The 12,889-nt window shown below is 35.8% G+C and overlaps 1 protein-coding gene across 2 annotated transcripts in view; it reads left to right on the top strand.

Moving 5' to 3' along the window:
* The first annotated feature begins 8,168 nt into the window (after positions 1-8,168).
* LOC150082970 (uncharacterized) overlaps positions 8,169-12,889 on the top strand; it is a 92,081-nt gene continuing 87,360 nt past the window's right edge. For both annotated transcript variants that reach the window (XM_090376946.1, XM_090376947.1), the window contains exon 1: positions 8,169-8,801. In XM_090376946.1, coding sequence (XP_090233072.1) covers positions 8,579-8,801 — 223 coding nt within the window. In that variant the 5' untranslated portion in view covers positions 8,169-8,578. The remainder of the gene's footprint in view (positions 8,802-12,889) is intronic.

Raw genomic sequence — 12,889 nt, 5'->3', positions numbered from 1 at the left:
GATTACCCGTTTGTATAAGGCAATGGTCAAGCCACATCTTGAGTACTGCTTACAGGTCTGGAGGCCTCGTTTTAGGAACGATGTAGAATTGTTTGAGCGTGTACAGAGATGGGCAACAAGATTAGTGTGGGGAACGAAGGGGTCCTCTTACCAAGAAAGGCTTAAGTTCTGCAAATTGCAGCAGCTGGAGATTAGGCACCTGCGAGGTGAACTGATTGAGGTGTATAAGGCCTTGAGTGGACTGAATTCTGATGGGATTCTTCCACTTTCTCAGATTACGAACCAGAGGGGACATAAATTAAAGTTGAGGAAAGACAGTTGTAGAATAGATGTGCGGAAATTTGCCTTTAGCCAGTGGGTGGTTAATTGCTGGAACAAACTTCCATCTGTCGTTGTGGAAGTTGATAGCTTAAATAAATTCAAGGAGGGACTGGATAAACTGGATTGCAGAAAATCTGTGGAGTTTTCTCTGGTTGTCCGGCGTAATTGTTTTAAAGGTATTTTATTGCAGATTGTAAATCGAAATAATCAATACTTAAATAACATAACATAATGTCATTATGCTTTAATTAAGTGAGTGTAATTAGTTATGTCTAAAGGAACTGCAAAGGCTGACTGAGAACATTCAGCAAATAATTTTGCTATTTGTAAGGATTGATGCTTTGATTTAAGAGAACTATTAATCAATTTCACTGAGACCGGCTTGCGTATCGTCGTTTAACAAAATTAATATGGTTGACTTGTTATACTTGTCTGTTAGAAATATTTTTAGGTATGCCATACTCTAGATTACTTACAACTTACCGCAGCGTAACACTCTTCAGTGAAAGTCCATATTTTTATGCGTGTATGCCGATCTTAATGGGACGCATTACTTCAATTTTGATAGCCTCTTGCATCACGTTTCATCATAAATATTCCTCTTCTTTTCTTTTTTTTTTATTTTGTCGTTTGATGGACGAAAGAAATTTAAAAAAAAAGTGTGTTTGCATGCATTTTGAGTGGATTTAAAAAATATGACATCTTGATACTGTCGCCAAACGTTCGTCAACTGATTACAGTTGTTTTTTACTTTAAAATGTGTTAAAAATATAACATCATGTTAATATTAACATTACTTAATTCTTTTTAATTCTTACAATGTTGTTGATTGCTATGTTTCACTTTGCGGTATTTAGAAGTGTACCTTAGAATTATTATCTATATTGTATTATTATTATTTATTTATTTATTGTATGAGGCTTGTTATATTTCATACATTGATTTTGGAAACTGTATGATGTCATGACTGTTATGTATTCTTTATCTGTCTTCTGTATTTAATTTGCACTTATTCTTTATTTATATAACGTTTAGTCCTCAGTGTAAACCCTTCTGGCCTGTGTGTCGTACAAGTTTGGTTTGTAATATTGTATCCAATTTACTGACTAATGAACTGATATTTGTTTTATTTTTATTTATGAAATATAAAAATAGCTAAGCTGTTTGGCAGTAACTGCCATATGTTGGTAATTTTGTTCAAGTTCCAAGATTGCTGGAGCATGAAGCTGAGGCGGAAAGATTTCAGCAACATATGATAGTATTTCAGTTTTCACTTCAGTGCTACTTACATACCAGAGATAGACAGACGCGGAAGGGATGATGTACTGTTACCTGATATAAGACAAGGTCACAGCTTTTGCTAGTTTATATCTTTATCAATAGATAGTGTCTTATTTCCAGATTGAATTTTTGGATATTGAACAGTGATACCTTCTTTAATCAAGATTAGTTGCTCTAAACATTTATCTCTTCTACAGTGGCTTTTATTCATCTGACTGACCAATTATACTCGGACATAGTAGTGAGGATGTGGGGTCACCCCCATTAATCCATCTATGCCTTTTATTCATAGTACTGTGTCAAGACTTAAGCACTCATATGGGAAAAGTAGTCAGAAAAGAAAACAGCTGTAGCAGAAGCAGTGGCAAGTCGAGGGCTGTAAAAGTGTACGAGTTTCTCCCATCCACTTATCCTTAAAAAAAAAAAAAAAAAAAAAAAATATATATATATATATATATATATATATCCTTAAGCGGAACTCGTTAATAATTTATATTTCATCAGAATTAGATGACATTTTGTAAGATTAATATTAATAGTGGAAAACGATGCAAGAAAGCAAGCACATATAGCATCAGCAAGAAAACCCCCTTCCCATTTCACCTATCCACCTCCAATAGTTTTCCTAGTTCTTCCTTGAACTTATTTAAGCTGTCAACTTCCACCACAAAGATGGAAGTTTGTTCCAGCAATCAACACCCGCTAATAAAGGCAAACTTCCACACATCTATTCTGCAACCATCATTCTTCATTTTGAATTTTTACCCACTCATGTGCATAGTCTGAGCAAGAGGAACAATCCTGACAGCATTGAGCTTGCTGAATATCCATTCAAAGCCTCAAGCGCCTCAATCAAATCACCTCGCAGATGCCTAGACTCCAGATGTTGCAGTTTGCAGACCTGAAGCCTTCCTTGGTAAGAGCACCCCTTTGTTCCCCTCACCAGTCTCGCTGCCCTTCTCTGTACTCTTTTCAACAGCTCTACATCCTTCCTATGCAGTACTCTGTGGCCTGTCTTATACAATAGGATAATCATCTCCTTATCATTGCTAAAATTCCTGTATATCGTTGAAAAAACCCCATGAGCTCTCCTGGTAGCCTGTTTGCACAATTTTCCCAAGGTTTTTTTTTTTTTTTTTTTCATTTTCTACTACCCTGACTGGAGTACCACACAGTAGGTACGTTACTCTGGAGTTACTGCTACCCATATGCAGTACTTTGCATTTTCCAGTGTTAAATTTCAATTGCCATTTCTTAACCCATCTGCATAACTTTTCTAGATCCTGTTGCAGTAGCATTCCGTCATTACTGTCGTTAACCACTTTGCCAACCTTTGTATCATCTGTAAACTTGTATATTAAGTCTGATATGCCTTCATCAATATCATTATAAATATAGAAAACAACAATGGGCCCAACATAGAACCCTTGGGAACTCCACTAATAACATTAGTCCATTGATTATCACTGTCTGTCTTCTCCCACTCAACCAGCCCTTTATTCATAGCAGCAACTTGCCCTTAACGTCACACTGAATCCAATTGGTACAGTCTTTTATGTACAACAGTATCAAAAGCTTTCGTGAAATCCAAGTGTATGATATCAGAATTATTTTTTGCATCCAGTTCCCCTGTGACCACATTGTATTATCTAATCAAATTTGTCAAACAACATTTCTCCCTAACAAACCCATGTTGTCTGATTTTTTTGTTTTATTTTCTGTGATAGTTAGGAAACCATTTACCCACTCCCACAGAGTCCGCAATACGGAGTCCTCTGCAATGCCGATTTTAGGGGATACTCGGTAAGCCACTAACTTGAAGTTATAAAGAGCTGCATATTCCTATGAAAAATAACAAAACACTAGGAAACTCTGACTTTCTTCGTTGATTGCTCTGGAAAACTGCCAGAATAGTCTGCGAAAAACTGAATAAACGCATGGAAGTGAGTTGACATTTTGTAAGATTAGTGTCAGTATTCCTGTTCCACATTGATTTGGCTTATGTGATGCCACTTTTTTTTTAATAATAAAACAATATTAGAACTTCAATTTAGATAATACCAGTCTCGTTTTCATGTAATCCAGTCAATTTCGTTAAATCAGCATTGTGAGATTTTCCTCAACAATCGATTGACAGTTTCATGCACTGAGAAAATAAATCTTCGTTTTCGATACAGAATTGTGGATCCATTCACCACTTGCAATCGAAAACTTAGTCCACCAGATTCTGTGTCATCAACATTCTGCGAACTTCATCTACTAGCGGACGGTGTAATTTCTGAATGCATTGGTCGACTCGTCCCAACTTATTTGAATGTCAGATTAACAAACAATATGATACAAAAGTTGGGACGCGTCAACCAGTAGTCATGTGGAATACCTTATCTAATTAAAATAAATAAGTATTAATTTTGTATATAATGCCTAGATTCACAAAACTGCATGAAGGCTTAACTCTCATCTGTTTCACCGACAATAGAACCTGGCAGAACTGATGAGATTGACTAGCTTTCAATTTTCTTGAGTACAGACTACTTCAGATTAAGTTCCATATTTTTTTTTTTTTTTTAATGAAAAAAGAAAGTCTGTAACATTCGAGAAAATCCGCCCTTACCTACCTCGTAAAGAACCATGAAATTTTGGCTCTCCCTCTGTTTGAGTTCCAGCATCAGCTCTTAGGCCACATTGCGCCATTTTGTGCTCACGAGCTGATTTGCATGTTGTGCGGGTTAAAAAACGTCCAATAACTTAGGGGGTACCTTCCTTCCGCTTGAGATTGGCTAACCACACCCTCCATTAGTATTATTAGTGGCAAATGATGCACAGAAACAAGCTTTTACCGCGTTAGCAAAAAAAAAAAAAAAAAAAAAAAAAAAATCACCCCATTGCATCTGTGCATTATTTGGTTTTTTAGGAGCATTAGCAACTAAGGCCATATTGCTCCGGGAATATGCGGTGGTCATTCCCTGACCTTTCCGCATCCTCCGTATTTGGTGGTGACGGGCTCGAACCCCGGTCTAATCAAGAAGCGTGTGCTACGCACTGCTGCTCCTTCCCACCTGGCTACGGAGGCGCTGCATTATTTGTAGATGGCCCCTTAATAATTTGTCTGACCCTTTAAACGTATGCAGACTTCCGCAAAACAAAATGGAAATTTGTTCCAACAATTAGTTACTCTGGCTGAAAGCAAATTTTCGCAATATATTCCCAACTATCCTTTTTAGTTTGTGTGTGTGTTGCTCGCGAAAGAGTAAAAATGAAACCAGCATTTGGTTTACTCGATCTGTTTAAAGCCTGAAACACTTCAGTCAGCTCTCCTCGAAAATACCTAGTTTCCAAACACTGCAGTTTGCAGAACCTGGTCTTTCGTAGAGTGTAACCCTTTTTTATCCTTGACTAATTTGCTTGCTTTTCTCTGCATTCGTTCCAAGAGATCCACATCCTTTTTAAAATGAGCTACTTCGATTGAAGAAGACTTCCGAAGTTCCTCCAATCATAGACGGGAATCGAACCCATACTTCTACAAACGAGTGAAAAGTAGCGAAACTCAGTAAACACTTGCTAATCCGGTTACAGTTAATCCAGATGTTTGATAATCCGGATCGAAATATGAAAAATTCTGTTTAAAGTTGAGTACTTTGAAAGACACATGGGATTTAGGAAGGCAGATAAGTCACTCTGACTATGCAGAGAGAGAGAGAGAGAGAGAGAGAGAGCATACATTGCATTGTCTTGCGTGTTGTTCAATATCGTTGTTTACTCCTGAGTCGGACGGATGTTATTGCTTATATCGCTTAATTTGCGTACTTCTTTATACGTATATATGTACATAAGTTAACATATTTCATATAATTATTGGTTCTAAAGCATTTAAAAGTTTAACAAAAAGAAAACACGTTACTTTAACTCTCATTAACAAGCTCAGTGATAGAACAACTTGAAAATGGTGTTCCTGGAAAAAAAAAAAAAAAAATGCTGAAGAATTTGGTATTGGCCAACAGACTGTGTCAGATATTATAAAAACAAAAGGAATCTATAAAGACATTTGCTTTAAAATTTGATGTGGGAGGTGATAAAAGCAGTGTTTCAAATAAACAGACATTAAAAAAAAGCCAAAAAAAGGGTTGCTGAAAGAAGCTGTATTTAAGTGGTTTTCACAGCAATGATCAAATGGCGTTGGCGTGCGACGCTGGCGCACCTGATAATTGTATAAAAAGACAATACATTTATCCCTCTATCGATGGATAAATGTAGTCTTTTTATAGTTTTTAAATAAAAGCTCTACAGTGATATGTTTTTATTTATTTCACCAGCACTACCTATATTTTATTTATTAAATTTTCCATTTATTTGTGTTCCACGTATTTGTTCTTGGTTATCTTTAGCTTCACTAATCGGGATTTTCGCTTAATCCGGATGACCTCTCCTTCCACCCAATAAATCCGGATTAGCGAGGGTTTACTGTACATTATTGTCACAGCGTACCTGCCTCTCCGATCCCTTCTATGACATAATTTGTAAATTATATATATATATATATCGCCTTGAGAATATCCTATGTCTGGTTTAAATGTTTCTTAATGAAAGATGATCTTCCACAATGCCCTCAGCGTCTAACCATACTAACAGTAAAGCACGTCATCATAGAATGTCCACGTTACCAAATTGTCCGCCAGTCGGCTTTCAGATCGCATGCAAATGAACAATTAAGCCTTGAACTCATTATGGGAGAAAACTCATGTAAAGGAACTCTTTACATACCTCAGTCTAATAAACGTTACCAATCGCATCTAATATTCAAACATCAGTATTAACATTACTGAAATAACAAAACTGGAACAGGCGTAATATAGCCGAAGCAGCTTTTGCGCCACAAAAACAAACAGTCATCGGTGGGAATCAACGATTCCCATTCATCATGGAAATCATTTTCGCTTTCCAAATTCCTCTTAAAAGCCATGATTTGTAAGTGGTACTCCAGTAAGTGACTCAAAGGGGATTTGATATTTATTAGTTAAAGCTGTCCCAGCCAACCAATGTCAGTTACACATAATTTAGCAGTACTCTTACATACTCCCTCTTCTGTTTGCCCAAGTACAGGGAGGGAAAAAATCCTGCCAGGACCAAAAAAGATTGATATGAACAAACTGAAAATAACCAAATTACATTAAAAACAAATACACTGTATATACATATAATTAAATTTCAGACAAAGTCCAAACTTCATTGGAAAGAGCTACATCTGTTACAATCTGTTGGAAAGCCAGGATTTGCAATGGAAGGAGGATGTAAAGGCTATTAAAGCTAAAAATATGCGAAATGAAGTATGAAAAATAGTACTTCCCTCGCTCTCGACTAATCTCATAGCTTAGAAAGTGAAAAACCAGGTTAGTAACACCTGTTTTTTAGTAGAGCCCTGGAATAAGAAAGAGGGCGAAGTCAAGAGAAAGCATGGTAAAATAACATGTACATATGGTGTGGGTTAAAAAGTATGAAACCTGAATTTTTTTAAAATAAAAATAATATCAATATAATAAGCATATGTAAATCTAAATGGACGAGAAAAAATAAACCATTATTAGTGTAGTTTGTTTAGATTTTTTTTTGGTTTTGTTTTATTTAAAAAATATCTATACCTTCACTTAACTCTTTCTTTTCACAGAGCCCTGCTAAAGGCACTGTGTTAGAACCTAGGTTTCTCAAATAAAAAGTACTTACTTTTTCACACATCGTATTTCAACCTTCTAATTGTATTTTTCCACTTTCCAAACTATTCGATTACTATTAGATTATAATGGCCGGAAAAAACAATGCACTTTAAAGTAATATACTTTATTATATTTTTTCTATTTTTAGTTTTAAGAGCTTTTATATCCCCCCTTCCCTTCAGAGTCACTAGAGTGCCATTGCATATATTTTAAGTTTCCCACCCTGTCCGATTATATGCTTTTGATATTAGGTTGTAAACCTACGGCGATATGCTACACGAGAAATGGATGCTGGTATCATTTCAGTCGCGAGACATGATTTAAAATTTTGGAACATGTAAGTTTTGGGTGCCATTGCTAAAATAATGAAGTATCCCTTAAAGTAAAATATTTAAGTAGAAAAATCATTTTAATTAAAAGAGCCAGTGTTCCAGTTTATTTATATATATATTTATAGTACTTTCCCCTAGGTGTAGTGATACGGTTGTGTGCAGTTAATGCATTTTGCTGTCGAAGATACTTGTTCTGTTGCTTATCTTCTTGAACAGTTAAACAGAATATTTCCTCACAAAGTTTCTATGTAAGGCAAATGTTTAATCGTTTACATATCTGTACGGATGCTAATTTTGCTTCTTTCAAAAAGCAAAGCAGAGTGATAACACCAGCGCTTCAAACATCCGTTTCTGTTTGTCTGCTAACTTATCTCAAAGCCATCCGAGTAAATGACAGTACATGTTGCCCCTGGCAACAGTGACACCTGACGTCACCAGACAGCCCCAAATATCCCATTATCCTCCTGTCTTTCAGTTTATAGCTATCAGGCGTACATGTGTGTCTGCGTTACGTCATCGGGCTGACTCAGTGCGTGATTTTAGCACAGCTCCTCTCACCTTGCTGGATATGACGGTATACTCTTCATTGTGAATTGTGGGTGCGGCAACCTCCGTCTTTCTTGGCCACAAACAAATGTTTTTTGAACCATGGAGGCAGAGAAATAATATTAATACGTACCGGTGTTACTGTACACATTAAGCGTGTGTACCTTCAACGCTTTAAACAGTAACGTCACTAACAAGCTGGCTGGACCGGCATATTCCATAAAGTCATTCTTTTATTAAATGGTGTCAGTATTTCGCAACAGTAAAAAAAAAAAAAAAAATCTCTTCCCCTCAAAATTGCTGGTCAAATTTCAGTATTGATGCTACTAAGTAATTGAGGTCACTGGATAAATATATGAGTATATAACTTGAACGTCAGCTGATCTCCATATGGTCCTTACTCCCGATCTTAGAATTCTTACAATGATATCCAATTCCGATTTCCAGTCTAGTGAGAACCTAGATCAGATTAGCTGCCACATTATGCCTACTGAAAGTTGTGTGGATGAAAACAGTCCGTCCGTAGCGTCTAGCACTCTTTCTTTTGGATTCCAGTCCAGCGTTGATGGTTACCAAGAAGTGATGGAAATGTCTTCTTGGCCTAACACTGAAGGTAAGTTGTTAATAGGTTTAGTATGTACGTTATGTAAGAGACTGGTATAATTTATCTTTAAATAAATAAGTCTTATATTTCTTTATTATTTCCACCTTTGTTGCAGAAATAGAGAAAGGCATTTTAGCTAAAATTAATAAACAAGATTAAATCGTGTGGGATATATTAACCAGCCTGTAGATGACCTTAAAATTAGGGGTGCTACAGAAATAATATGATAAATATTAGAAAAAAAAAGGAAAAACATTTTGTAATATAATAGTTATATCTAATGTAACAATTAACATTGCATTTTGATAAAAAGCTTTTTTTTATTAGCAAAGAACAAAATATAAAAATTTGTTTTTCTCAATTCATCAACCTCAGATCCAAAGCCATAATACAGTATACAGTACATTAAAAAAAACTGATTCAAGCGTGGATATCTTACAATTCTGGAATGTATCAGCTTTATTTTAAACCCCTTCATTGAGTGGGTTGAACATCATCATTGCATTATACCAAAAGCAGACAACATTGTGTGTGTGTGTGTGTGTGTGTGTGTGTGTGTGTGTGTGTGTGTGTGTGTGTGTGTGTGTGTGTGTGTGTGTGTGTGTGTGTGTGTGTGTGTGTTGCTGAAAATAAGTCACCAAAAAATCACAATTTGTTCCTTTCAGATACAAAAATATGCTGGCTTTTACGGTCTGATTAAAGTTCAGGACCTTTCATGAGGTTGTTTACAGCCCTGAATCCTTGTAAAACCTGTGATAGTGAAATGCAAAAGGAAATTTAACAACTTTAACTAATCGAATATTTCTGAGTGAAAAGTTGAGAAATAATCAAAATGGATTTACTCAATTATGTTATTAATTATTATTATCCTCCATCAGTTTATTTCGAAATTCTCTTTACAGTCATCCAGCTAGTGGGGCGCAGGTTACTTTCTGTAGTACAGTTAAAATACAGTATTTCATATTGTGCAGTTGTTTATACACCTTTTAAAAAAAACAAGATCATAATACACAAGATTGTCTAACTTTTAACATTTATGCGCTTACTCTAAGCGTTTAAGTTATCCATAACTATTTACTGCACGACTGTACTGTAGTTCAGTGTGGCATAAGTGACTCCTGGGTCCAAGAGATTTCGCCTGATGTGGATCCATGAAACATGTCTTCTATGCGATGAAAGCGGATACGAGGTAAGGTTTTTCTTAGGCTTCTCCTGATGAATTTTTTTAAAGCTTGTTGAGGGCTAAGTATTCATAAGAGTAGCAGCATTGTTAACCTGTAAATCCCAAGTAGCACTGTCCATAATTATTGGCCACTTAGTAAATGTACATTCTTATTGACCTACATTTTTATTCCAGGAGTCGGCATTTTTAAATAACCTGAAAAGCATTCTTTTTCTTGAATTTAAATTCAACTTCAGTTCATTCAGTCACAAGTAAATTTATATTATGTTGCCTTTATATTAGCACAAAATTCAATTTTTCTGTAAGCCAATGCCTACATTTGGTATGATCGCTGCTTTTCCGTGTCTGTGGGGAAAAGTCTGGATTCGATTCCAATCGACACGGAAGAATTTTATAGGCCAAATTAGTCTATTTAGGGGTGAGAACAATATATATATGTTGCCCGATAAAAGACCAGAGTGTCTTTTATCGGGCAACAGTCGGATAATTGAAACTTGCAGACATAATAAACAGGCATAGCTTGTCTTCACAACCAAAATGCTCGTAGATATCGTGTCCGAACCAAATATCTGGGACCTGTGCACTTAGATTGCGCCAAGCAAATCACTGTGGCCCTCTCTTCTTTGCGACAAATTCGGCATACAGTTGGAAGCAGCTTGATTCCATAACAGATAAAGAACACTCTTGACAGCTATTCGCCATGACAGCTATTAACCTTGATATGGTTAATAGCTTGACAGCTATTAACCATATCAAGTTCTTTGGGACTCGCATCTGAAGAGAAAATGGACAGTGGGTATCTTTGATCCTCACAGATGATGAAGACAAATACATCTAGCCTGCCTGGAAGGTCGCTGATGCTTTTGTTGATCACCGTGGACTATTTACATGTGACCGACCCCATCCAGAATTGTAATTGGACGCTGTGATCATACCTGCTCAAAATAATGTGATTGTGTAATTGATACTTTGTGCCTTTCTTTAATTAATTTACTTATACCGTCTATATTTTTACACCTATAAATGCTTTCAATGACTTGCTCTCTGTTGTGCTTCTTTTACTCACCCGTGGATTAGTAACAGGAGGTTAGTAACAGGAGCATTGCATGTGAATAATGCAATCCCCTATCATGCCATTTTAACCATGGTGGGGATTGTATATAAGATTCTCTTCCCTTCGTGTACAAGTAATTGTATTTATTTTATAAATATACCAACACCTAATGATTTTTGTTCTGCGGTGCAAATTCCAGACAACCAACTGAACTTTACTGAAATTAATATCACAGAATAATACACTGTATCCTTCAAAAACGGAATGGACAGTTTCTATACTCGATATAGGGTCAGACTCGTTTACCTTGGAGAGCTTTTGTTTGGCTGCGATGTTTAATTGCTACTATGGTTGCAAAAATCAAAATCTTGTTGTTTCTCACATTAATACTTTTATATGGAGTCAATATTAACGGATGAGTCCTCACAATCCGCTTTTGTTTTCTATTTCCTCTTAATTTCACGGGGAATTGACAGTGCACTAATAATTTTAAACGCAAGTTGGTTCAGGTACGCAGTGCGTTACATTTCAGGCGCGTTAGCAAATAGGAATAACTCATGATAAAAGAAAAAAAAACAAAATAGCAAAAAGCAACGACTTGTATGTACGAACCGATCATTTCGTTTTTGCGCATTCGTCATATTGTCAGTTCATTCAATCTAGTCAGCACACAGCAACACAAACATAATATCCAGTGCCTCACCTATAATATACGATATACGAATATCAAATGTAAAAAAAGAAAAAGAAGGAAATAATTGCCGGATTTCTATCGGTCCGATTTTAATGAAATTTGGGATGGCCCAACAAATCTTTCTAAGATAGCCAAATATAAAATTTTATAAAAATCCATCCACTAGGAGTCAAGTCTTTACATGCGGTCGGACGAACGGACACAGTAAAGACAAGAGGCACTTACGCATATATTCGTATGCTAACGCACTTAAGGTGTCAAGACTTCAACCGACAATATTGGCATAAATGAAAGTTTGCTGCGTTAAATGCGGAATTTAGCGGTATACTAATTGGCTTCTTGTCTTTTTTTTAATTATTTTATTTTATTTATTTATATTATTATATATTTATATTATTTATTTATTTATTCATTTTATTACTATTTTTTTTTTTTAGTTTCAGAACAGAATTACAAAAAAATCTTTACAATTTTATTACAACGGAGTTGTGCAAATTAAAAATAAAATGTAAAAATCATGTGAACAGAACTTTGCGTTAGTATTGCGATAGTTGCAATTAGGACCATGGGCTATACTTAATAAAAAGTGTTTATACTTAATAAAGGGCAAAGGCCTCAGACTGCAGGAAAATATACAGACACATAAGTTAGTGCAAATGCATCATGTCTATACGTAGTAAATTAAATTTAAAAAAAGTATGAGATGAAATGAAACGATGCCTCTAATAACCTTGGTTAATTTACTGTGTATATAGATATGATGCATTTGCACTAACTTATTATTATTATTATTATTATTATTATTATTATTATTATTATTATTAGCTATATGGTGCAAGGAAGCCGAGGCTTATGCTGCACCAGCCAAAAAAAAAAAAAAAAATCCCGAGTTACCCTGAGAGAGAGAGAGAGAGAGAGAGAGAGAGAGAGAGAGTAGAAGGGAATCACCAAGAAAGAGAAGAATGATGATATCCACCTCAGGACCCTGGGTGTGCCAAGCCCATACTCACCAGATGTGAGCCCCTGGGGTTACGAGTATATGTTTATATACGGTTAATTAAAATGTATTTTTTAAGAACTGCTTGTTTAAATTTTGGCTCGCGCGCGCACATGACACACACACACACACACACACACACACGCCAATTTATAATTGCGATCATGGC

This window comes from Mastigoproctus giganteus, chromosome 7 (assembly GCF_048544385.1).
Source record: "Mastigoproctus giganteus isolate SK-2022 chromosome 7, ASM4854438v1, whole genome shotgun sequence".
Taxonomy (NCBI): Eukaryota; Metazoa; Arthropoda; class Arachnida; order Uropygi; family Thelyphonidae; genus Mastigoproctus; species Mastigoproctus giganteus.
Note: the sequence above shows the minus strand (reverse complement) of the source record. Positions and strands in the feature narration are given on the sequence as shown.